Raw genomic sequence first — 27,449 nt, forward strand, 5'->3', positions numbered from 1 at the left:
CCAATCATGAATGAAGTCACCAGTGTGACCACATTTAAACTTGATTTATGCTAAAGCGTTGACTAAGGCTAAAGGTTAGACTGAGTGGAACTACTTATTATTTTTATTGATATAATAACAAAATGATGCTTGTTCTAGGAATTAATATACTATTAAATTATTATTGCAATGGAATAACGAAACTGGTACATAAGTTATTTATTTATAAATAATGCTATCGAATAAAATTATTTGCTGAACTATCACATGATGTGATAAATTATTTTTTATCTGTGTTGCAAATAACAGCCATTAAGCCTCTTCCATTCTATAATCTTACAGATCTGTGGTGTATTCTAAAGACGAGCAAAAGCAATACGGTTGAGGAAGGGTGAAAATTACAAATGGCTTCCGTTTTCAATTTTTAAAGTATCATAATTCTCTGTTGGAATGGTTTTCTAAATAAGGTTTGTTGCGTTTATTACATCTGAAACGTATCATAGTACTTACGCACTTCTTAGTTGATTGTTTTTACCCTAGATGCAGCTAATATTTTTTGCATTGGAAATTCATGCCGGTGAATTCCTATAGATTTAAAATTAGTTTAATTTATTTGTAATATCAGAAATATTAAATAGTATTAAATTGTTTAAATAAATAATGATGCCGTACATTACATATTATTTTATAGAATATTCGATCGATAGGTAGGATAATGTTTTTTTTTCTAAATTCCAGACCATCAGACATTGTCGAGACGAACGTGTTCGATTAGATCGAGTCGCTATTTCGCTATCGTGTTTGATTAGTCATGGGCATTCAAGACTTACAAACATTTTTAGAAAAAGAAGGAGTAGGTGTTGATCTTTTTCGAATTGCCAGAAGTCAACCTGGTGGTTTCCGCCTAGTTTTGGATGCTGAAGGCTGCCTAGACCGGCTTTATGGAGGATATTTTTCAGGTACAATTGACACAGGTTTTAAACACTCGGTTATATGCTCACAATAAATTAGAAGCATTATATTGGTTTGTAACCAATATAATTCTACTACACTTCTAGTAACTACTTCATGTCAATTATTACTCAAATTTCCGTTAGTTGTGTCATAAAAATTGTTATTTTATTGTTTTTTTTATTGTGTCGTAAATGTAATTAAAAATTTGGGACAAAAATGGATAAATACAATTTTATTAACTATTTGTCTGTGGTCATTTGGGGATGTAAAGTAGAGTAAAAAATTATTTATGTATTCAATACAAATTATAAGGGTCAAATATATAAATATGTAAAAATGTATTTTATATAAATAATAATAATAAATATCAATCAAATACTGTGGATATATTTTGAAGGTGTTCAAATTCTGTTCATGCTTTGAAGAATATCATCTATACATATATAAAATGATAATATAATCCAATGTCTGTACACTATGTAAAAATATACCAAAAACTGAGTTGAGGTGATGTTAGAAATGAAATACATCCATCCACATTTTTTTTTCTTTTTTCTTTCTCAGTCTGTTTGTCTAAATAAATGTATGAAACTGTTGAACCAATGTTCAATGCAGTTTTGCATGGTACCACCATACCTACCCTACATCCCTGTTCAAAATTTTAGATACTTTTAATTATGGATAATTAAAAAGTTAGAGAAATAAACTCGATACAAGCATGTTTGCATAGTCATATTTTTATTCTACCACTGATTCAGAATGCAGATTCATCACAAGAAGAATGAGCAAAAAACTTGTGTGTTGCTCTTTTGAATAGATGTCTTTTTTAATATATAAAAATATTTACACAATAACAAGAAAGAAATATACAATAATCAACATAAAAACAGCTATACACATATTCTTAGTGCAATCAGAAAATATATTCAGCTCTATGAATTTTAAGTTTTTCTAAAAAAACATTATTGTTAACAAACTCTTTAATTTTATAATATGCTTTTTACAAAGTAAGTGTTTTATATGACATTTAAATCTGTTTTCAGAACAGACTGGTACTTTATTATAAAACCTTACACAATTGCCATAAAACAAATTACTAACTTTAGTTAAACAACATTTAGGTAAAAAATCTATAGTAACTATACAGCTTCGTACACAACCAAATTAAGTAATTTAATAATCTGAGATGAGTGTGCTATGCCACTGCGAAAAACAGTATAGCTAGTTTATAGAACCATTAGAGATATCCATCAAAATTACCAATCTAGATTAATTGAAATATCCAATACAATTATTGATTTTTGTTCACACTGCTTTTGGTCAATACTAGAGAATTTATGATGGAGTTTGTTTATCTTTTTCTAAAGTTCTATGGAACAAAATTGACTATTCCATAAACTGGCATATCTATACCAAATTCATGATGATTGATCACAGAGATAATAAGAATAGATATAAATTCACTTATTAATTAATGTAGATGACAAAATAGTACTTTTCGATGCTTTAATTTGATTTTACTTGAATAAACAACCTTACATTTTTCTATTTTATTGAGTGGGGCATATTCAATATATGTATACCTATTACTATACTAATTTTAAAATATCTGCTAAAGTATATAATTAATACATGCACTGTATTTCACAGATTGGGCGTGTGGAGGCCAATGGGCCCGATGTGTTCAATTTTTGACAACCTTGGCACAGGCTCTTGCTGAGCACCAAGTGTCCCTCTGTGTTTGCTTTAATGGCGCTCATCCAACACCTCCAGCAACTCCTCAACAATGGATCCAAGTTCAAGCAATGTATAGACAAAGAGTCAATTTTGTTAGTATTGATTCTATTCCCTTGTTATAAATGTTTAAATTTATTTTACTTGTATGACAATAATATTATCAGCTGATCCTATGTTCATATAATATCTCGCATTATTGGTTCTGTATATCCTATAATTGATAGATTGATATATTGAGGCATAGTCAGTAATAAACTACTGTATTTTGTACATCTTGTATCTGTGATAACCCATGAATTATATAATTTCATAATTTCAAAATTATTTTTACATATTTTATTTCAGTTATATTAAGTTTTATTTTTATTGTTTATAGGTGCTTCGTCATATTGCAACTAAGGGAACGCCTCCACCTAAGGTTTGGTGGGTCCCACCAACAGGTCTACACTCCTGTCTAAGAACTGCCTTGCGTTACCTCAATATTCCTATTGTAAGTAGTGGTCTAATGGAGCTTTGAACATCTCTTGAAAAAGATTTGTATCATTACTAAATACACATTGTATATATTAAATTATAATCAATGGCAATAGGTACTAAATTTATATATTTTTTATATAGATGGTATCTTCAGATGATCATTGTCAAGAAGTCGTTGGTTTATGCCGTGAGAAAACTTATGCTGGCCTTATAGGGTGTTCCGGGGAATATTTAGTATTTCAACCTCCAAGATATTTTAGCTCATCACTGTTGAAACTTACATACAGGGTAAATTAGTTTTATAATACTCTTCTTTTTCTAATTTAGTCAAAACATCACCAAAAGCAAATACAGAGTACTCTAAATAATTTCAATTTCAAGTAAATAAAAGTATTAGGTACATCATTTTGTAAGAACTACATTAACTAAATTATATTTTTTAAACAAGTGATTTTTCTTCATTTATGGTCAATTAGCTGAATTAATAAATAGTGTATTAATTAAATCGTCTGGTAATTGACAATAAAATGCTAAATATTTATTGCAGATCCTTCTCAGTTTCTAGGGAGTAATATAAGTAAAGTTTAAAAATATTATTACATATATTATTGACATAATATTCTTGTTTATTCAGTCATCCCTAGAAACAAAAGAGTACATGGTGCATGACTTGCCACAAGTGCTGGATGTACCACAAGATCGTCTCTGTCTCATGGCGGCTCTTCTAGGCGGCACAATACTTTCCGAACACAGTCTCACAGATTTCTACAAACGCTTGGGAATACAAAAAAAGGTATATAAGTGTATCTTATTTTACTAATTAATTATTTTCTACTAATGTACCAGACTTAAATCCGGTCTTTTTTCAAAATAGCCTGGAAATGAGCAATTAACCACAACGGATAATACCGATGTATGTATACATATCTATGTTACTAACGATTTAATAGTATTTTTCAAATTAATTTTTATTACATTTATATTGTTTATTGTAGCAACAAGTGTCTCCTGAGACATTAGTCAAGAGTGTGTGTCAATTTGTGTGCCAACTGCCTTCATCAGATATTGATACTGCTTGTATTGAGATCTTCGGTGATCTCAATGATCTTCGTGCTGCCAAACTTAAACAAGCAGTACAATATTACTTAAATGGAACTAAAGATGGCTTTTTGAAATACAGAACTGCATCTGGTAAGAACAATATATTTCCTGTTAGAAATTTGTTTTATTTACTGAATATTAAATTGATTACTGTATTTAGAAGACATTTCTAGTATATTGAATGTCATTAATTTCTTAGAAATTTTTAAAATTCCAGGTCGCCGCCCTAAGACAACCAAAAAGAATAAACCAGAAATTAGTCCACAATCAACATCTATGGACTTGGATACTTCTAAGCTGGCGACTGAATCAACTGAACATGAGGTTTTTGCATTTCATGATAATATAATTTTAATATCATTGTACTAGTCATCCACGCCTTTTAAACCCTCATTATCATAATTGGCACCAATTGGCAGACAAAGAAATATCATCTTGCATGATGTAAAAAAAACACAAATTTTTTCACAAGTGCGGAGTGTATTTTATGAGTTTTACTTGTTCATTTGGTTATATTGGTTTTAATAATTCACAATTTAATTATTTCACTATTTTCTTTTTATACTTTATTGTTTTTATTTTATTTTATATCACGAAGCACTCGAGATTGTAGAAACTCTTCAAACTCAATAAATTACAGCAAAAAGGCTTGGAAGATTACAAATTGGCAACAGCAAATGCGTCAATAAATGCGGACTTTAGCATCGAAGACCAGAATGTCGACGTGAATCATGGTTTAGCGGCGCTTTCTTTGGACGGCGGCGACGCGAACACTGCGACCACCCAGCAGCCGGAGAAACAAGCTAATAAAACTGAAAAACAACCTGCTATGAAAGAGGTGTGAATGTAACTGAATTTAGTCATTACCGTCATTAATCATTTAGATTTACTTTTAGAAACCAAAAATAACCTTTATATTTAGTTTTTTTTTACTGTTAGGCTGCCCCAACCTGTATTCAAAATTATATCAGTATTTTGTTGGACTATGTGACAACTATGGAAAATAAATTTGTAAAAAACTATCTTCACGCACCAGGCAATTTTTTTTATAAAATGCATGTTTTGGTAAAATTTTTCGGATCTTACTGTTTTATTATATTAAGCATTTTTTTTTAATATTTTCTGGTTTACACTATTGACAATTGCAATCTAACTATGTCAACTGAACTTGTTTGTCATTGTGACTGATAATTTCTGATGTAGGGTTACATCTATACTGTCAAGGAAAATGAAGACGAGTCAAAATTTCTGAAAAAATAATTTTTGCACCAATTTTATACCCATAATCTCGTAAGTTAGACAAGCCACTTAATAAAAAATAGAAATTCATTTTTCCTGTATTTTTATATTTTTAATGTATAAAAAGAAAAGTTATAAAAAGAATCCCAAAATTCATCTTAGTTGAGGACCGTCGCACCTACTTGAAAATATTATATGTATTCATATTTTTTTATAAATTAACCACCAGTTGTTTTTTCGCACAATGGGACTGCTAGTACCCATTAGTAACAATCCCCCCTATCTCTATCTATATTATTCAATCTACGTCGGTGAAATGGGCTGCTAATTGTGCTTAACTAGTTTAGGTGTAGGGGTGGGGATCGACAAAGTGTGGAATTGTATGACAAGGAGTTAAGTTGGTTGAAAATTAAGAACCCCTTGCATCTTTCTAAGAGGGGTAAATTTTGTGACATCAAATTACAATGTTAGTAAAAAAAATGTTGTTTGACATGTATACTATAAATTGGTGTGACATAATTTATGGATATGTGATGTAGACATTGTTACAGGCCTTGAATTACTGAGCCAAGTGATTATAACATTTCTAATATATTAGAAGTTTAAAAAGTACCAATACTAATTTCAGAACCGACCGACTGTGAATAAACAAATTCAAAACGACGACAACTGTCCTTCAGCTCCAGCCGAAGTGTTGCGAACATGTGCAGAAAGACATGCACGCGGCCTTATGCATCCGAGCATGCTTTCAATTCTCACGCACCGCCATATCACTCTCAATGTTGTATTGGAAGACGACAACCACCGTGAAATACCATCTATTCATCATTTCTACAGACCAATAAGGCAAAATGTGTATGCTATTCTATACAACATGCATCATCATCGCTTTATGGCCCAAAGGGCTAAAGGTAATAATGTATGATAAAAGTATTACACTTACAAAATATCGTCGTATCAGCATTGTACAATAGTTGACACTGATTCCTGAACTATGTATGTTGTAAATTAGCCAAATCTTACCACTGCAATTTTCTGCTATGATTTATTTTATAAATGTGAAAGTGTGTCTTGTCTGTATGTTTATTTATCACTATTTCACAACTAGAGTTATAAATAAAATAAATTGCTTCACAAAAACAGATATAGGATACTTTTATCTTAAAAGGCAGGCAAATGCGCGGGTAACAGCATAGGCATTACATCTTACTCGATAGGAATGGCAATGCATGAAATCGATCTTAGACGTAGCCGTCTTTTCACATTGGTGCTATTCATATTTATGAGCGTTGGTTATCACGTATTTTTTGGTCAGATAAACTTAATACTGAAAAAATATTATTTGTATTATAAAGGTGTCGTGTGTAAATCCACTAACAATCTTTATCTGCCTACTATTTCAGAGGAGGGCACAACCAGTACTTCTACTACCGTCGACCGTGTCTGTACCGTACAAGTGGCTGAATGGATTTATTCCCGAGTGAATCCTGGCAAGAGCCCTGAGATGGTGCCTGGAGTTGTCCTTGATTGGCCAGTACCCACGGTTCAGCGGCTTTGGTTCGGGTGAGCTTTATAACATTCAGACTTAAGTGTTAATTCCCCAAAATACTTTTTAATCGTAATGAAATTAGTAAATAATCCCCTTTTAGATTATTATTTTTTATATTGTGTTGGTAAACAAACTAATGGCCCATCTAATTAAGGCCATTTGAAAGTCAGTATTTTTACGTGTTACCCGCGACCTTGTCTGCACAAACTTCCAAGTCTTATTTCACTTCCTTCCAGATATCTATGTTCATCCTCATGATAATCTATCTTCAAATTATGTTAATATCCATTCAATGTTTCAATTTTTGAAATACAACAAACAGCTGTTTACACACACACACACACACACACATATATATATATTTATTAGATTATTCTAAAACTTTATATCAAATACTATAAACTCTCTATCTACTCTCAATCTAAACTCTCGGCAAGAATTAGGAAAATCGTTTACATCATGAGAGGACTTCGACATTCTGCCCCAAATAAGGTACTGTTATTAGTTTACAAGGCACTCTGCCAGTCACAACTTACCTATTGTATTAGAGTCTGGGGTGGGGCTGGGAAAACTTCTATGATAGTTCCATCATAGAAGTTTTCCCAGTCCCACCCCAGAAAGGGCTCAACGAGCAGTACTGAAAACAATGTTACGAAAACCATTCCGATACACCACAGATTTTTTATACAAGGAATGTAAAGTCCTACGTGTACGACAATTGTTCATTCGGAAAGCTGTAATAAGTATGCACAGTTATGCCCTCAGATCCACTTCTTTAATAATTGTTCGTAGTTGAACAATTATTAAAGAAATGGTTATATAAGCTCCCTATCCCATTTGTACATACAAAATTTGCCAAGCGTCACCCTACTTCCCTTCTTCCACAAATATATAATACTGCCTGTCGTTTTATAGATATAAGAGAACTAACTTTAAGGCAGGCTAAGGAAACTGCAGAGATCTGGCTTCTAAAACTTGACTACTCGCAAACGGAGAACATTATTGAGTGACAAAACTAAACATCCCCATTCCCACAAAATAAATAACTCCAAAGACATAAACAAACACATCCAAACGCACACAGACACACACACTTAATTTTTATTTTAATTAATAAATTACCTTATAATCTTAAATTTTATATAGATTCTGTATTAGAACTGACTATCCTAAAACAAACTAAATAAGTAAAACATAGTCTGACCCCTGTGATAAAAGCTATGCTTAGTGTAGAGAGCGTTGTAAATAAATACAACTGACCACTTTGTTTAACTGTCATAGGTTAAGTTAAGTTAAGATCTATATTTGTGAAGTTGTGTCTCATGTGAAGTGTCTTTTCTTGAAATAAATATTATTATTATTATATAAGTTCTAAAATTTGTTTTCTTATATGTAGTTATGTACGTTTGTTATCTTTTAAAGTAGCTTTGTGTCTGCAGTATCAAACTTGTAAATAAACTTTCACTATTTTTTATATTTACTATAGGAGTGATATTGCTGGGTTAAAATAACTATTGACCAGTGCTCCGGAGTTTTCAAGATACTCTACGAAAACAAACAAGTATTTTGAATATACACTAAACATTTTCCAACACTTATTTTACATATATTTAAAAATTAATATAATATGAATATATTTTTAATATAAAATGTGATACCTGACAATCATAACACCACTGATCTGACTTTGGAGCATTGAAGAATTGCATATGGGCACTAATTTCTGAAACATATTTTACAGAACGGCGCAGGATGATAAATGCCGACGTATGCGTGCTTTTCTGTCTTGTATGCGATCCGACACGCCACTGATGTTGAACACTTCTTATGTGCCTCAACATTTGCTAATATTAGCAACTGTAATGAGGTAATTTTATTTTTTATAAAACTAGAAACTATATGACGGTCCACCCAATCGTAGAATGTACTTGTCCGTCACTTATAAATATGAACAACACCACAAACATCATATCATAATATGACGTCCATGGAAAAAAGATATGTGATAAAGGTTGATAGGGACTATATTTATTTTCTATCTAGTATAATTTATTATTATATAGTTTCGTTGGTTTGTTTTCCATAACCTCCCACACGCTATTAAATTGATAAACGAAAAAAAAATCCAAAGAATAAATTATATACTCCTCCACAAGCAACAATGAACAATTACCTATAAATACTATAAATATTTTACTACATTATTATTTTCTTCACTATCTTATTATTACTTATATAATACTTTTTCTAACAGAGGAGTAAGGAGTTTTCATATTATTAATTTATTATAACTTAGTAAATAATAATTGTATAATCTGTCTTTAGGTTCATAATGACATCGCAAATTCAGATTTTGAGGCGACAAGAGTTGGATGCGTTTTTGGCTACAGCTTTTTCCAATGATCTCATGAATGCCCTTCATTTGCAGGAAATGACCGTAAGTCGTTAATTATGGACTAATTGTCGTATAAAAATATAATATTCTAAATGATAGCACCATCAAATTTTCCTCAGAACATCATGCCGTTATCTAAATCATACACTTACATGTTTTTTCATTATTCTTTGGCCCTCTTTAGGTGAAGAAATCCCATTTGTAAGAAACGTAACAAATATGGCTCTTTCATACTTATTTGTCTAAAGTCATAGTATTTAGACTAAAGTCAATTATTAAGCAGGACTTGGCCTCTAGCCACACCATAAATTCCTGCATGAGAGTGCTATCTACTCACCATATATCCGTATCACCTATCATTCCGTGAAGCTATAAAGGCCAGCTGCGGCTAACAGCATTAGAATAGTATGTAAAGAGTGCATATATATGATTACATATAGTTACAAGTAATTTAATTTCTTATATCTTTAATGTTTATAACAAAAAACTATCTTAGGACTAGGTCTAGGACAACCCTAAAAAATAAATAATAATAATTAATTAGTTAAATTTATTGCAATATTAAAAACATGACTGAAACCAATGAATACTGTGCGGCAGGTGAACGGCATAAACTCCCGCGGAGTTCAGCTGGCTGCGTTGGTGATGGCGGGCGCGGAGGCGGCTCTGCTGGCCAACGACGCGTGCGGCGCGCCCGTGCCCTGGCTGGTGGCCGCGCCCTGGCTCTACTGCGACGGGAAGCTGCTGCAGCGCAACCTGCACCGCGCCGCGCACTGCAAGCACCTCGCGCAGCTCTGCGACAACCTCGACATCGTCGTGAAGGTACGCAACTCGCTGCGAGCTGCTGCAGCGATCCTGCTTCTAGAGCAGCTCTGTGACAACCTCGACATCGTCGTCCAGGTACAGCGAACTGTGACCTCTGCAGCGCGACCTGCACTGTGCCGCGCTATTTCGACAAACACCACACCTTAACTAAGTAGTATGTTTGAAAATACTACATACATTTTTTGACGGCCTCGGTGGCCTAGCTGTTAGCACACCACCTTAGTTTCAACGGTCGCGGATTCGATTCCTCGCACGGCACAAACATTTGTATCCATGAGTATGATCATATCGGTATGGGTGCTTTCTATGTATATGTATCAATTGTCTAGTACCCATAACATAACCTCTAGCTAGCTGAACTTGTGTATAGATAGATCTTGGTGCTCGCTGTGTGAATCTTCCTAAGATTATTATTACCTACATAGTCCATTATCGTTAATATGTTACTTAGTAGTACTGCACATATGATGGTCTGTCAAATCAATTAATCGGTGTGTCCAATCCGCTACTACTCCGATAAACTCTCAGACCGGCAGTCTATAAGTACATATACATCAGTATATTAGCGTATATAGCATATTGTGACGCGCGCGTACAGGTGGAGCGCATGCGCAAGGCGATCCTGGAGGGGCTGGAGGTGGAGTTCGCGATGCCGCCGCTGCCGCTGGTGGCGGGCGTGGTGGGCGGCCCGCTGGGCGGGTGGGCGCGCGGCCGCGGCCGGCCCGCGCGGCTCGAGATCGCCGGCGTCGTCGTCGGCCAGTGGGGCGGCGGCAGCTACCCGCCCGCCAGACACGCGCGCTACCCGCAGGTACGGCCAAACTAATAACCCCGAGTAATACACATCCGATCACAACACTGTTCCTTTTGAAGGGCGGTTCAATTTATATTTATTTTATTTACCAAAAATTGCATAAGATTTTGTTAAATATGATTTTGAAAAATATTCACTAGCGATCTGCCCCTTCTTTGGCTGTAGTGCAATTATTTTTATAGATTTTTCACAGTCGATTTCTAATTATTTGTGACTGCATAACGTACTTTTTTGCCATTAAACTTCGCCAGTGCAGAATGACACCAGTGAATGACTAAGATTTTATTCATTTTTCGTTGTCAGATTTAGGAATGCATGAAGAACATGTATACAGTAATTGTAGTGGTTCTTGAGGATTGGGTATAGAACCAATAAAGAGGGGGAAGGGTATTGCTAATAATGTGGACTAATAATCCCATTGTTAGCAATGTACCATATTAGGTTAACCTTCACGCTGTTTCCCCCTGGAGACCATATGATAAATTGCGGTTGAATTTGTCACGATGGGTCAACTGATCTGACCTCATCATGCTCACATTATTATCCTCCACTGGTGCCCCTACAGCGTAGACCGGTAGCGTTAGCGGGTGATACATTCCATAATTATACATTAAAAAAGACTCAATGAAGATTCACACTTAAATTTGAGTAACGATTATCGAGATGCATTAAGGATAAAGTAAGTGTGGATGTGTGAGTACAGGTGAGCTATGTGGGGTACACGCCGCCGCCGCGCAACTCGTACGGCGCGCGCGGCGGATGGCGCGGCGGGCGCGGGGCCCGCGGGGCGCGGGGCGCGGCGCGAGGGCCCCGCGGGCGGCCGGCCGGGCCCGCGCCCCGCGCGCCCCGCCGCCCGCGCCGCGACCCCGCCGACGAGCCCGCCAAGCCCGCCACGCTCACGCTCAACGGGTACGTACTCGCTCACTAATTACGAATTAATGACTGACCATCCCTACCCGCTGGTGAGGTGAAGGTGAGGTCGAGGCTTCGGGTCGAACCCCTTTGCCCCGGCATCGACTCCGGAGCCACGATCACCGGGTGGCTGGATTTAAGCCTCTTAGGATATCTAAAATAACTTATGAAATAGTGCCATACTTGGGGTCATTTTTTCTTATAAGATTTCTTAACTGCTGCCAGCGCGCACGTGACACTATTTCAGGTGACAGAAAGAATAAATCTATCTAATTTTAACAGTAAAACTGTGAGACCAGACGAGATGACCTCACAGGTTGCCGAAGGAAGCCCACAGGAGGACAATGGCGCTGTTGACAATGAAGCAGATGGTAAAATATTAAGTCATATTACATTATTCATTGTTATAGTTTTTTCCCAAATGGAATATATTCGTTGCATTTTGGAGTAGCACTGTACAATAGTGTGTGCCTCGTACCTTCTTTCTGTTTCTGTCTCTTTCACACACACACTATGTAAGTACTATCTGTCAATACCAAGTTGTCTGTAAGAGATTCCTTATAGCGATAAAATGCCATCTGTAAAACAATTTTATTGTTCTTTGTTTAACTGTATGTGTATGCAAAAATGTTGATATGATACCTATTATAGTTACATAATTGTAAAAGCCCCTATGATCTGGTGAGATATATCAAATTCTCGACAAATATATTTTATTAACTATATGTCGAATATTTACAGGTTCACAGGGTCAGAAAATAAAGACTGCAAAAAATTTAAAAAAGAATGTTGGTAAAGGAAAAAAGAAGGCTGCAGGCCCCAACCAAAAAGCGAATGGTGCCCAAACGTTGGAGCTATATGACAATAATAAGGTGACATCTGAATAAGTTTGTACGCTAAATATCAACAACAGCAACAGCAACCACAGGACTCTACGTAAAGCTTTCCTCGACGTTAACTGATTACGCCATGTCTGTTAGAATTTCTCTTTTTATATTTAGTTATAACGTTGCTATATATTTTAGGTGGCGGAGCAAAGCCACAAATCTGATACGGAGCAAATCGGGCAAGGCGACGCGCCTGTTACTAATTTACCCTAAAGGTAACTCGCATTTTTATTTGTAGTTAGTATATAAATTATATACGAAAACTTCATTTAAATTACCAGTAATTTTATTTTATTTGAGGAAAGTTTGTTAAACAACATGATTAATATTACTTAATTTGCTAGTGACTACAGAATAATTCCAATATGCTACGTGATTTGTAATAAAATAAATAGCAACATTTGCAAATATTCACTAGCGTTTATTGAAGTAAATAAACACCAATTTGTAATATATGACACCAGAATACCATTACTTTTGCACGTACTTGGGTTGCATAATAAATTTGTAAACGGAAAAATAACCAATCCAATCAGAGATTAGTTATTATCTGTAAGGTGGGTATTTTCCATCTGACATTAAGTATACGTGCCTGAAGATCTAAAAGACTTCCCAATTTTGAGACTGATTTTATATTACTTTAATTGGCACATTCAGTGTTCAATTAATAATAATATTAAAGACAAACAACTGAGACGAATTTAAATGTCTCCATAATCCCTAATGAGACATAATAAATACCCTTTGGATGTATTGGTATATGCTTAAGAGACAAACTCATAAAATGTTGTCCTGTTATACTTACTAAATCTTATGTATCTATAGCAAATATCAACATTGACAAAGGGATAGGTTCTGTGACTTGAGGTAGTATTGTACTATATCTCTTAGAAACGTAAGAACCCAACAGCACCCTTTTTTGGACAAGTGATAATTAGAAAATATATATTAATAAATTAATGTTGATTGTTAAGTCATGTTTAATTGAAAAGTGAGATGACTTAGTATATAATATGTTTTGTTCTTAGACATATGAGGTACTGAGTCAACATTATTTATTTACACATAGTATATTTACAATTTACCAAATTATTATTTTTTATTTTAAGATTGGTCTGGTTTATGAGGTCTATTAGATTCCTGTTCGAAATATACTATTAAAATAACGAACATTTCAAAGTCATTGTAATATGAAAGCCAATGACGGATAATTCGAATCATTTTTGATCTCATAGATTAAACCAAATGTTTTCAGACTTGTTTTCGGGATTTCTTGATATTATTTAAGCATAGGAGTCGAGTATTTAATACAGACAGTCTGTTATGAGAGTTACTTCAAAAATGAAGTCACGGGGCCTTACACCGAGAGGGACACGAGTAGTCCGATCGTAACAACATTATTTTTAATATTCGTTTTAAAATGAATTGTCTTATCGATTGATTGATAAGTTAACCCATCCGAATATTCGGAGCCAATCTGTGTTTACCCAAATGTAAAGCAATAAATATTATTATAAGTTGGGTAAATACACAATACGATACATCACAATTATTTTTTTTTTCTGTTTACATCATTGGTGTTTTAATACAGGCTTAATTGCTTGTCATAGTGAGCTTATAGCATGTTAGTAATGATTGTAACAATTTGAATCCCGCCCAGTGAGTGTGGTGTATTTATGAATGTGAATTCGAGTCAATAAATGTTAGCATGTAATTGTGGAAGGAATGGTAAAATATGTATAGTAATCTCATTAAATGAATGATTGATGGTGCTTTAAAATCTATAGGACTGCCTGAAACGAGTCTGAAACTCATAGATTTAAGTCTAACGATAGACGTTTAATAAAAGTGAATGAACATTCGCGTATTGATGTTTCTATATCCTATAGGGTATTATTTCGATAGGAAATCTTAGATTTGTTAGTGATATATTTATATGCATTTTTGGAAAGTCATGACCGCGAATGTTCTTCATTTATATGTATTTTTGTAAATTTGTTATATTGTTATACTTAAATTTAGCTGGAATGACTAATGAGAATAATCAAGATAAATCTTGCTCAGATACTCGGTTGATGGTTAAACTGTCACAATTATAAAAATACCAGTTACATTCCATTACGAGCACAAGATCTTTTCTTTTGTAATTGGACAGTTCACGACAGTCGAGAATGGAACTACATAAATGAAGACTTTACAATTTTTGGAACGCTTACCTATACCCAGGCCAGAACATAGATGATCTATGTTGCTACATTAACATATAATTGATTTTAATAATCAAATGTGATCAGAACATGAGCGCATTGCACACATATGTGGCAGCGCAATTCCAGTGACTAATTGCCAAATAAAGTATAAGCATCTGACTTCGTAACACGACCACCCTAGGTGGAAATAGGTGGCGGTTACTGAACAACGGTGCTAGATGACCGCCACCTCATACCAGAGTGCATTCTCATTGCAAGAGAACACTCACATTGCTAAGTATTCGCTAGCTGTCGCTTAGCGCGGCATGCACATTATATTAAACATTTTAACGTATATTATTGCTTGCTTATTAAAATAAACACAATATGTAGTTTAGAGTTTTAACTTCAATGTATTTTGATTTGTTTAAGAATTATGTGTAATAATAAAAAGCATGTTAGAAGGTTCATTGTAATCTTACAAGGAGTTAATGTTTTCCAGTATATCAAGTTATTTTTTAATTACAAGGCACTATTTACATAATTCATTATTGTCTGTAATTTTGGCCTTTGTTTCAAATTGTTCGAAATAATTGTTTGATATTTCACGTTTTAAAATGTTACGTTAGTCGTGATTTAAGGGAGGTTAGAATTTATGTTTTCTTTTGAATCCAATATGCGCTATAGTTTTAGATTATTCAACAGTATACCTTTACTACATTTTATAAACTTGTTTGCTGACAATCGTAATTGTTGTCAACATAATGTAATCCAAATATATTAGAATATTTGTCATGTAACACATAACATTTTTCGTAATTGAAGTAGCAAACATGGAACTGTGGCTTTTTTGAAAACACTTATAACTTGTGTATGTAAACCTGCAAATAAAAATTTTAAAATGTTCATTACTATTTCAGTTTATGAACACAAAAAATATTTGATGAATTTTAAATTGTAAACAGTTGTATTTGTCTTCAAATAAAACGTTCCATCATTATATAAACCCGTTTATTTTATTTGTGGAGTTGTAACCTCTCATGTACTTTTGTTACCGTAGTATCCTCAATATTTGCAATATGATTAATTACAATCTGTGTTGCATCCTTAATATCGTTGTATTGATGCAGAAGCAATAACCTAATTGCTTTATTATCACCATCTAGTACGTGATCAATAGCTTTTTCTGTCTCCAAAAGGTTGTCATACACAGCTTTTAAATTTTTAGGCATCTGAAAAGAAATCAAAATGCTCTTTCAAACTTAATTCATAATTTATTAGTAGGATTCCTAAAATTATCTTAAAAGTAGAATCTTAACAATGGGCTTACAACAGTTTTATTCAAATCTGTAGAGTGATTTTGGTATACACAGCGAAGAGGTGACAAATGTGGTTACATACATGCAAAAATTATACATTATCTACAACTAATTGACGCTTCGTTCTCGATGCTGACGCATTCGTATGAATGAAGTCAAACAAACAATCCTCTTTGTACCTGTATAGAGGTAGGAACAAGCTTTATTCCCAGTATACTATGACCATACCAGAAAAATCCACCTGTTATTAACTTTCATCCTTTTGTTTTCCAAAATTTTATTGTGCATCCGCAACAATAAATTTTCCTGTGTGTTCATTATGTTTAAATATGTGTTTAATGGTATTCGAACAAGATACTCATAATGTAGAAGAAATGTGGAATTTCAGCAGACTGAAAATCTACATTTCAGGCGCATTACTTCGTATATTTGACATAGAATTAAAATTGCCATTATTAAAATTACTTCTGTCTGTCACATTTTGTTGGCTTATCTATTTGAACAGCGTTTTTTAGTATACTAATAAGCCACGCCAATCATTGTGGTCATCAATAAGTGTCGCTAAGGAATTTTTACGGTAATAGGTGTTGTCTCTTAAGCATTTGATGGTAAGTCTATGTTAGATACAATTATAGTTGAAGGCAGGCTGGTGTATAAACTGCTTATGTCGCTTTTATAAAGTTGCGTACCGAGCGTCATAACATGATGTTGCCTAGCGACAATGACGCCCCTTATTCAAATATACAAAGTTAGTCAACGGGTATATCAAACCGAAATGCTGAGATAAATTAATCAGGAAACTAATCGAGATTCACTGAGAAACAAAGTAAAAAATCAGAAATAAAGTTGTCTAAAATAAACTTGTTATAATATATTGATCTAATATCTATGTTTATATATGAAGGTTTAAAAATATTAGGTGTACAACTTTGCTTCCGCCGTTTTGAAATAGATGGCTGTAGCGGTAAATGGTAGTCGAAATAAATAGATCGTAGATGTCATACAATAAGCTTAGGTATTCAAATTCAAAAATCATTTATTCATGTAGGACATTTTAGCCGCTTATGAACGTCAAATTTTAATGTATTTGTAAACATAACGCCATCGAAATATTAGTCGATTTGCGTCTGCATCACAAAATTATTCTCTACAAAACATGTCAGCTTACCAGCCAAATTCTCGTCATTTGCGGGAGGTTTTAATTTTTTGCTTTAATATGCTCTCAAATGCCTATAATGAGGCAGCTATTAGTGAAAGAACGTGCCGAGAGTGGTTTCAATGCTTCAAGAACGATGATTTTGACGTCGAAGACCAGCATGGCGGTGGAAGAGAGAAGGTTTTCGAAGTTGCAGAATTGGAGGCATTACTTGATCAAGACTCGTGTCAAACGCAAAAAGAAGTGGCAGGATCATTGGAAGTGATCAACAAGCCATTTTAAAACGCCTGAAAGTCATGGGAATGAGTCAAAAACAAAGATATTGGGTGCCGTACGAATTGAAGCCGAGAGATGTTGAACGGCGTTTGTTTGCATGTGAACAGCTGCTTGCAAGGCAAAGACGGAAGGGATTTCTGCATCGCATTGTGACTGGGGACGAAAAATGGGTTCATTACGATAATCCCAAGCACAGAAAATCATGGGGATATCCCGGCCATGCTTCCAGGTCGACGGCCAAACCGAATATTTACGGTTCCAAGGCTATGCTCAGTATTTGATGGGATCAGCTCGGCGTAGTGCATTATGAGTTGTTAGAACCGACTACAACGATCACAGGCGATAGTTATCGAATGCAATTAATGCGTTTTAGCCGAGCATTGAAGACAAACGGCCGCAATACAACCAGAGACATGATAAAGTGATTTTACAACCTGACAATACTCGACCCCATGTTGCGAATTGGTCAAGACATACTTAGAAACGTTGAAATGGGAAATCCTACCCCACCCGCCGTATTCTCCAGACCTTGCTCCCTCAGACTATCACTTGCTTTGATCAATGGCACCCGGCCTGGCTGACCAGCACTTCCATTCTTATGAAAAAGTATAAAATTCGATCGATTCGTGGATCGCTTCAAAAGATGACCAGTTTTTTTCTTCTCGGGATTCGTACGCTGCCTGAAAGATGGGAGAAAGTAGTAGCCAGCGATGGACAATACTTTGAATTATAAATATATAACCAGTTTTTTACAATAAAGCCTCGAATTTCGGAAAAAAACGGCGGAAGCAAAGTTGTACACCTAATATATACGTTTTACGACTAACCTTTACTTCTACCTTAATTTCATTTACAACTAACCTGTAATACTTTTATTACATTTAAACTCATACGTACCAGTCAAATAAATTCATTAACTGTTATTTAAAAATATGATATTGTATCAGAGTTTAAAAATCAAAACCTGTCCTAACGAAACAATATTGACGCACCCTTTTCTGCCTTCATTTCCACCGAAGTGTTTTATGTTATAAGCTAATATTGAAACGTGGAAATTATAATTGATAAGGGCATGGGTTCCAGGAATACTGAAATATAATGATCTTTTGTAATTGAATCATTTTTAAGATTTCATTACAATATTTGGTGCAATAGAGTTCCAAAATATTTCAGAATGCTTATTTTAAACATGATAATGTATGAGACTAGAATGATAATCACGTGAATCTGTGTTTAATAAACAGTAACAAAATATTAAGAAACTTAGTACTATATCTAGGATGTTATTCAACTTACCAAATCCTAACCACTATACACAACTACACTAAAATGATTTTTAGTTCTCTACAAGACCACTTTTTAAATAAATACTTAATGTTGTGAAGTGATTATGAAAATTTATATGTAAAAATAGGTGTAGATGCTTAAGTAAATAAGAATATTTACTTAAAGAGGATAGTCTCGTTTCTGAATATTATTTAATATTTTGTATCTTTGTACATATTCTAGTTCACACATACATATCAAATTATTACTTAATTACGTATATAATTAATATCTATTCAATAATATTCAACACTTTAACAAACTTACATTTTTCATTATCATTTTGTCAATATTATCAGTTGGTGACATTGATTTCAAAAGTTTAGATATGAAAATTGTTACTAATTGAAATACTTTTAAAAAATTTGCTTATACTATTACAATTCTTTAAGGTCATTGTTAACTTGCTTTCCCACCCCCATAGCACATGCTAACATACTATTAATATGTCTGCCTTCTTCTGCTTTAAACACATATCCATTAGTTTTATCAACTAAGTTCTTAATTTCCAGCAAATTTACTTCATTCATCATGTTAATCAGATGGAAACTAACTAAACTGTAGTCTTCAATAATTGACACAATGGCACTATTAAGCTTTTTATATTTACTAGTGAACATATCAGTATCCAAGCAATCCAACAAATAATCAAGGTGTAATACTTCAGTATAGAAATCAATCCCAAAATGTAATTTGTCCTTATGTTTCTTAAGCAAATCTACCTTTGTTAGCAAATTTATATGTGGTAAACCAATTTTTAGCATGGCATTCAGTGACAACATTAAAGCTGCTATAAATTTGCCAGGATCAGAACAGTGATGAGAATCAACCAGGTGAACTACACAACACTGAATATTTTTCTCATTTGTTAGTTTAAAAAATATTTTACTGAGACTTTCATGATGGCTGTAAAGTTCTACTTGACCAGGCAAATCAAATAGAAAATTTGTAAAGTTATCATTTTCAATTTGATCTAAAAGCCAGTCTATATTTTTCTCTAAATATTCCATGCAATATATCAGTGCTCCGTTGGGACCCAAACTATTCTGATCCATTACTTTTCTGAAATCAATTAATTTTCTGACATCTATATCTGGTGTATAAGACATCATATCATTGGCTGGATCTAAATTTACAATAACAATTTTCCTTCCTGACTTCTTCAACAATTCTCCCATTTTTGAACAGTATGTTGTTTTTCCTGCACCAGGCGGTCCAAGAACCAGTTGACCATAGTATTTATGTGCGGGTTTAAACTTTTTAACACTTGTTGCAGACATATTAATTTGATTCTTCTTGCTTAAGATCTAATATTATGTCTTTGCAAGCTTTGACTGTTTCAATATCATAGGATTTTAGATTTATGAATATGCAAAGTGGTTTTGTAATGTTGATTGCTTCAGCTAAATATCTTGCTGCAACCTGCTGCTCTTCTCCTGTGGCACCAAAAATAACTTTTGTTGTATAAATATCATTTGTACCTAGGGGACTGGGAACTTGATCCTTATGAACCAACAACATACTTCCAATTTTCTGATACTGAGATAAAATAATTAATATTCTATCCGAATACTCAGCAAAAACTATTTCAGTAGGAAGATCATCAATATCTGCAGCTACTGACTTAAAGATTTGTTGTTCACTTTCATTTGAACTATGTTTTATACTTAAATTTTTCATAACATCTAGAAGTTCCATTTCACAGTTATCTAAAAAAAGAGATAATAATATTTAATGTTAATAAGATGGGAAGCATACTTTTTATAATTAAATTCTGATGGAACTAATAGAAGTATGATACAAATCTTACATTAATTAATATGAAACTAAACATTTCACTCATATCTTTGAGTATATATTACTTAACATTTTACTTCATAATTACCTATTTCAGAGATATCAAAAAATAAAATGTACATTTAAGTGGTTGCTTTATTTGAAACTTATCATGAAAGTAGATCTTCCCTTTTAAGTTTTATAATATTACATAACATAAAACTTTTATAGCATTATGACATGATTGGATTGAAATTCTTCACACTTACAGAAATAATATTTTACTATCGAGTTGTAATTAATAATATACAACACTTTTGACTTTTACTGTGTGAGTAGTGTCACCAAATGGCTGCAAAGCCTTATTTAATTATATTCTATCAATATATTTGTATACATAATATAGCACTGAACACTCTTTTCAATTCTTTTTTTAATGGGAGTTCCTTTGCATTGGCTAGGTAGAGGTCCTAGGTTGAACTATTGGTTTATTTATTACTAATGGTTAAACTGGACCTGTCACCAGGATAGATTTTTATTTAAGTCTATTTTAAGACTATAACATCTTCCTAAATTATATGCACATAATTAAAATGCACTTAGTGAGAGTACAAAATAAGCTTAAAATGGGTGACTTTAATATTTGTTTTATTTTAGGTAAAAAGCTAAGTGTCTTTCCAAATTATTATAACTTGTTAGGAAATCAAAGCACTTAATTTATTGATATGTTGCAAATAATGAGTGCCTAATCACAATATTTACAGACAGTAGAAAAACTATAGTAAAACAATAAATTTAAAAAAAGTAAATAAAGTATATAGGAACTGGCAAATAACAATTTGCATACATAAAATGTATTATTAACAGATTGTATATCTCAGATCTGTCCTCTATTCTCTAAATGAAGATAGGTGTAGAAGGCCATAGTAAAAATATAAAGGTAACCTAAATTAGTCTTTATAATGTGAGCTATATGCGAATGAAAATCCATTCCAAAAAGGGTCACAAAATCAAACACCATAAATGTAATTATTTTTGGTGTATGTACCATATATACTTTTATATGCATTTAGTGACAACCTGTTAATATGATATTACAAACAGACACTTCAGTTTTATTTAATCATATAAATTAAAGTAAATAAATCTTAATATATTATAAAAAAATCTGTACAACATTTTTTAGTATTTCCTTTGTAATAAGGGAGATGACACCACCCCTATTTTCCTCCCATGTGATATCAAATTCATATCAAGAGTGAGTACAATTTATTAAGAAGGGTATGTTAATAATGGAGAACATTATCACAAGGTTATAATTTTAAATACTAAATATATACTGGTTTTTTTCGAGAATAAAATAAACATTTTGGTATCCGGATAAATAAGGAATGACAAATTTACGTTGGACCCTAATTGGTATTGGATAATAAATATGGAAATAAATACTCACATTTCGTGATATTATACAATAACTATAATCCAATAAAATTTATAATTGAAAATAAGATGGAATCAATCAATATAATTATTTAGACAACATGAGAATACAGAAATACATTACAGTAGGACTGTCAATACAAACAACTAGTAATGTCAAAAATTAAAAAAAAACGATAACTTAAAAGGATACTTCAAATATTTTTTTTTAATTTTAATACATTTTTTTAAATTTAAATACTCTTAAAAACAAAATCAAAAGTAATAGTAAGTGTACTATATACGTGCAAACATAATGCAATAAAAAAAATATTTTCTAATATGCTAAAACAAACAACAGATTTCTTCTCCATAATGTTACTTACATCCCTACGATATCGTCTAAAAACTAGCTAAATAAATGGCAACGAATCGCGGGACCCAACCAAAAGAAGCGTTTTTAATCAAAATCTGTATTTTTATACAAATATAAGTTCTACATGCAACTATTAGAAAATTGAAACGGCAACAAAGCTCGCAATAAATATAGTAAATTGTAAAATATAAAATTATACAAATTATTTAAGTATATATATATATATACATAAAAAATATAATAATTATTTGTGATTATGATGTCATAAAACATGTACTCAAATAATAAGAATAATAACCCTGAACAATTCAGACAGCGGCATCTATTTCTACGCTAAAGATTGTGTTATACTAGATAACTGGATATGAATACCTTTTTTTGTAAATATATACACAACATATATACATAGAAAGTACCCATACGCATGCAAACAATCATACTCCTAAATACAGTTGTGTTGGTCAACATCAGTACAACAGTACGGTGATCTGTAAACCATTAGTTCACCAAAGCCGTCAAAAATTGTTTCATGTATAAATTAAAGTAATGATTTATGTGATTTAAAATATACTTTAAAGGAAATTTTATAAAATACCTAATAGTACTTCCACGAAAAAAAGCTTCGTACTTCACAAAAAATTAGTTTTAGCACTATTTACTCAATAAGTTTAACGATAGTCGTTTCTCGATTACCCTCCGTAAATTCACATTTTCTTAAGACAGCCAATCCTAAAATTTTAAACTTTGTATTATAATGGTGAACTGTGCAAAAATGTTAAATTGTAGTAAATAGTCATCTGGCAACATCTGTGATTTATGAAGTACCGAAGTCTCTAGAAGAGATCTTATCAAGGCCTGCACTATTCAAGATTTTATATAAATTTATTTCTAACACTGGGAAGAAATTATAATTTTTTTTAGGTTTTGTATTTTATGTTGGGCTAAAAAGGACTTTTAGTGTACCCTATTTTATACTAGATTTGGTATATTTTACGTTGTTTAGCATATTTATTCGTTGATTAGCAAATACCATAAAATTATTTTATAAGTGAAATAAACGATCTGAAATAATTTCTCTGATAAAAGTTCGCCCCTATCACACTTGCAAGTTGGTATGAAGGGAAAACACTCTTGTCAGAGTAATTTCACTTTGTCATTGTTGGCAATCTGTCGATCTGCATCGACTGTCCGATGAAGACCAATATATTTTTTTTTTATTCATGTACTTTTGTAAAAGTACATGCCAGTCCCATTATACCAAAAATTATTACCTCACCAAATCAATTTGCCTTAGCTACACTATCTGAAGTATCGGCTAAGGTCCAAAATATAAATTTTGTTACATGATAACATAATTGATTATAACAGAAAATAAATATTATTAAAGGTTTAAAATTAATTGACTTTTATTTGATATTGATAAAGCATTGGCATATTAAAAGTAGTTAGCATATTTTTTAGCAATACATATTTTATAACAATTAGCATAATGTATTAGTCGTGTTGGCAATACTGTTTTTTTTTTTCTCTTTCATTTCGTCTTCAATCCCGTCGAAATGGTAATATGTCATATATTTTTTAGTTAGTTTAAATCTATTAAAATCTTTTCTAAATATAATTTATTCCTTAAAGTTTTATTGTATATGAAAAATAATACAATTTATAAAACCGAATTAAGTAGTATTTTGGAATATGTATAACTTCAGTGTAATATAACCTAGACAATGTTTATTTCAGACGAAGGGTACTTCAAGCTTCGGCAAGCGCCGTAATAAGACACACACATTATGTAGAAGATGTGGCAGATCATCATATCACATCCAGAAATCAAAATGCGCTCAGTGTGGATACCCTGCAGCCAAATTGCGATCTTGTAAGTAATATTTGTGATTACAATATTACTATTATAACCTATTAAGATTGATGCATATCAACATTTAAACAGAACCATGCAAAATTATGGAAATTAGCAAGAGCTTGACCGACAATAACATGCCTCTTAAATTATAAATGAATGAAGCTTGCTGTACCTTTTTTTTATATCTGTAAGCATAGTATAACCTGTTTCTAGTATTCTGAAAAACTTTAGAACAAAGCCGTCCTAGCTGACTGTCGCATTTATATTTCTGAACCCACTAATAATTAATACAGTAATTTATAGAGTTTATAGTTTATAGAGTAAAAATAGTATGATGTATTAAACTAGCCAAGTTTTAGAGATTATTAAAAATGGTGTACAAATTTTTATCTCTGTGGCCTAATTCTATACATTGTTATTGTTTTGGTGATCTGTATTACAGGTTATGCCTATCTCAGACACCAGCTCCTCACAGCAAATTGATTCAAATAATAAATTTAATTATTTCAATACTGTATATTTGGTATTCTATTATATGGAGAAAATAATTTTTTTTTTTTCAAAATCTGTGAGTTTTTACACATTTTATAAGTTATTCAATATATTGATAAATAATAATATTCTTTAATAATACATTCCTCAACAAATTTTTGAAGAACCTTTTGAACTAAAGTTTTATTTCCTATTTTATTTTCATATACTATTATTATGTTGCTTCATTAATGGTATTAGATATAACATCCAAGTAAATGTTATTTGCGGAATAAGGACTGGTGGACAAAGCATCTTTATGTCTTTACATTAATCACAATTTTTTAATGAATGTTTCTAATATCATTTATATTATTGTTTATTTAATGTATGCATGCTTTTCGGTTTGGTCATTTTACTGAAGCAAACTATTTAGAGTTGTCTGCATAGGGATTTATTTCTAACTTATTTAAACTACCAAGCAGCTTGCTTTGTAAGCTGTGGTTTGGTTCAAAGCCTTTACATGGTTTACATAGTGTGAAGGGATGACACCTTAGTCCACTGAAATTTAAATGTACCATGTGTACTTAGGCGTCAACTGATAATATGGTATCTGTAATGCTATTCAGGTTATAGGGTACTGGAATAGGTGATTCATACCACAAGTAAATACCAAATATAATTTAATAGTGTATGTAACTTGAATGGCAAACTGACTTATGACTATAAGTTTGTTTGCCATCACATAAGAGGTAATTTGAATCTATTACCTAAGTAAATCACGGTATAATCAGCATCACAGACTTCACATCAAGTGACACCCATGGTACCCATCATGGGTTTTTATACAGACTGTCCCAAAAGTTGATGATTAACCAGAAACAGGAGATAGAATGTGTCATTATAGCTATCACAAACTTAGTCTTGACTGACTATTGGTATTTAAAACAAAGCCACTTTTTAAACTACTATAATAAACCTATTCAGTTTTCATATTTAAAATTTATTTAAAGCTTTATAAATAAATGAAATGTTTGAAATTTATTCCTCCTGTTTGGATGCTAGAATGATATCTTAAGCTGGTATTTTTACAGGTATTATTATTATTATTATATTTAAAATTTTATGAAAAAGAATATTAAAAAAGAAGAATAAGAATAATATGTCATTATATTATATATTCAAAATGATCCTACAGTGACTGAGGGGATATATGTATATGATGTATTCCCTTGTTAATGTAGGTACAGAAATTGAAATTAAATATAAAAAGGAGAACTTTATTTTGTTCAATTTTTTATGTTTCTATTCAAACAAAACAATAATATAGAAATGGCTCTGAGCATTACACAATACCTCTTCATAAAGGCTGACTTACCCATTATTTCCCATATCCAATACTGGCTTCTGTTTTATGTTTAGATTTAGACATTATGATGAAGAAACAAAAGTAATTACAATACATATTTTTAGACATTTTTTTTTGTTACATTATTATTTAAGAAAATTAATTTTAACTATTCCAAGTGTTCAATAAAGTTTCGTAGTTGAGCATATAGTTTGCCCAACATATTTTGTTGAGTGAATCATAAGAATATTTAGAATTATCTTTAAATATTTTTATCAATAGGGCTATTGGGAGCTTATAACAATTGAAACTGCAACCAATATATTTCTATATAGGTACCACCACCAATTTCAAGTTTTACCACTAAATTTAAATATGTGCATATTTTTGTTGCAGATCATTGGTCAGTGAAAGCCAAACGTAGGAAGACCACTGGAACAGGCCGCATGCGTCACCTCAAGATTGTCAGGAGACGTTTCCGCAATGGCTTCAAGGAAGGCAGACCTACTCCCAAAAAGGCAGTTGCTTCATCCTAGACCTATTATTAAACCCAAATAAAAGAAAAAAAATTACTGCTTTTTTTTGTGCTTGACTATATTATATCCGCATCCCTACATTACGCGCGACAATTAAAATGTATAAACCATGTTACTTACCTTACACACTCTGGTACATTATTCACCCTTATTTTACTCATGACTATGCTCGTTTTAAGAGCTTAATGTTCGTAAGAACTGTTAGCTTCATATATCAGGTTCGCAAAAATAATCAGTTCAATCCATTTTTTGTTCACTATATCACGCTTAGTCTTAGCGTAAAGATAAATAAGAGATTTTTTCTAAAATAAAAGTAACATAGTTTACTCCTTATTACATCAGCTACCTGCCGTCAAAATCGGTCCAGTCATTTCAGAGATTAGCGGGACCAAACGGACACAAAAAATGGTAATTTGGGTGTATGTATCGTATTTATATTCATATGCATGAAGTAAAAATTGGTTATTTCAATATTACAAACAGACCAATTTTATTTATATGTATAGATTATTCATAATAATGCATATACTGGT

General features: G+C 32.4%; 4 protein-coding genes across 8 annotated transcripts; 2 read left to right on the top strand and 2 right to left on the bottom strand.

Annotated features, from left to right (window-relative positions):
* Positions 1-334: 334 nt before the first annotated feature.
* LOC131853369 (constitutive coactivator of PPAR-gamma-like protein 1) lies at positions 335-13,527 on the top strand. The gene is made up of 20 exons (XM_059204239.1): positions 335-446; positions 718-938; positions 2,584-2,762; positions 3,047-3,160; positions 3,289-3,435; positions 3,782-3,940; positions 4,022-4,060; positions 4,143-4,338; positions 4,466-4,572; positions 4,889-5,086; positions 6,116-6,398; positions 6,891-7,050; positions 8,778-8,903; positions 9,362-9,473; positions 10,032-10,253; positions 10,855-11,064; positions 11,771-11,976; positions 12,262-12,350; positions 12,721-12,851; positions 13,005-13,527. The coding sequence occupies exons 2-20, from the start codon at positions 791-793 to the stop codon at positions 13,077-13,079; spliced, it is 2,901 nt and encodes a 966-aa protein (XP_059060222.1). The 5' UTR covers positions 335-446; positions 718-790; the 3' UTR covers positions 13,080-13,527.
* A 2,522-nt stretch (positions 13,528-16,049) lies between these two features.
* LOC131853342 (GPN-loop GTPase 2) lies at positions 16,050-22,442 on the bottom strand. Of its 5 annotated transcripts, none has more exons than XR_009357985.1 (3): positions 22,362-22,442; positions 19,400-20,841; positions 16,050-16,287 (listed from the first exon to the last, which is right to left on the bottom strand). XR_009357985.1 is itself a non-coding variant. In XM_059204218.1 (2 exons), exon 2 carries the CDS (start codon positions 20,410-20,412, stop codon positions 19,510-19,512), a length of 903 nt encoding a protein of 300 aa, XP_059060201.1. In that variant the 5' UTR covers positions 20,413-20,568; positions 22,362-22,442; the 3' UTR covers positions 16,303-19,509. The 5 variants fall into 5 exon arrangements, 2 of the variants coding, with proteins under 2 accessions (XP_059060201.1, XP_059060193.1); XR_009357983.1 differs by having other exon boundaries at positions 18,704-20,841; XR_009357984.1 differs by lacking the exon at positions 16,050-16,287 and adding an exon at positions 16,304-18,894.
* LOC131852703 (proteasome assembly chaperone 3-like) lies at positions 20,414-20,830 on the bottom strand. The gene has a single exon (XM_059203424.1). The coding sequence runs from the start codon at positions 20,828-20,830 to the stop codon at positions 20,414-20,416; it is 417 nt and encodes a 138-aa protein (XP_059059407.1).
* A 1,753-nt stretch (positions 22,443-24,195) lies between the features above and the next one.
* On the top strand, positions 24,196-26,952 carry LOC131852810 (large ribosomal subunit protein eL37). Its single transcript, XM_059203547.1, has 3 exons — positions 24,196-24,262; positions 24,441-24,576; positions 26,777-26,952. The coding sequence occupies exons 1-3, from the start codon at positions 24,260-24,262 to the stop codon at positions 26,914-26,916; spliced, it is 279 nt and encodes a 92-aa protein (XP_059059530.1). The 5' UTR covers positions 24,196-24,259; the 3' UTR covers positions 26,917-26,952.
* The last annotated feature ends 497 nt before the right edge of the window (positions 26,953-27,449 follow it).

This window comes from Achroia grisella, unplaced genomic scaffold (genome assembly GCF_030625045.1).
Source record: "Achroia grisella isolate CSIRO2021 unplaced genomic scaffold, CSIRO_AGI_Agris_v1 utg1179, whole genome shotgun sequence".
NCBI classification, from domain to species: domain Eukaryota; kingdom Metazoa; phylum Arthropoda; class Insecta; order Lepidoptera; family Pyralidae; genus Achroia; species Achroia grisella.

What these genes read in the sequence shown, in the direction of transcription:
- LOC131853342 (XM_059204218.1), bottom strand. Translation starts at nt 20,412, where the DNA reads ATGTCTGCAACAAGTGTTAAAAAGTTTAAACCCGCACATAAATACTAT.
- LOC131852703 (XM_059203424.1), bottom strand. Translation starts at nt 20,830, where the DNA reads ATGGAACTTCTAGATGTTATGAAAAATTTAAGTATAAAACATAGTTCA.
- LOC131852810 (XM_059203547.1), top strand. An exon ending in TGCAGCCAAATTGCGATCTT is followed by an intron (nt 24,577 to 26,776) that starts GTAAGTAATATT and finishes TTTTTGTTGCAG; the next exon opens with ATCATTGGTCAGTGAAAGCC.
- LOC131853369 (XM_059204239.1), top strand. Translation starts at nt 791, where the DNA reads ATGGGCATTCAAGACTTACAAACATTTTTAGAAAAAGAAGGAGTAGGT. An exon ending in ATAGACAAAGAGTCAATTTT is followed by an intron (nt 2,763 to 3,046) that starts GTTAGTATTGAT and finishes TATTGTTTATAG; the next exon opens with GTGCTTCGTCATATTGCAAC. An exon ending in TATGGCCCAAAGGGCTAAAG is followed by an intron (nt 6,399 to 6,890) that starts GTAATAATGTAT and finishes CTACTATTTCAG; the next exon opens with AGGAGGGCACAACCAGTACT.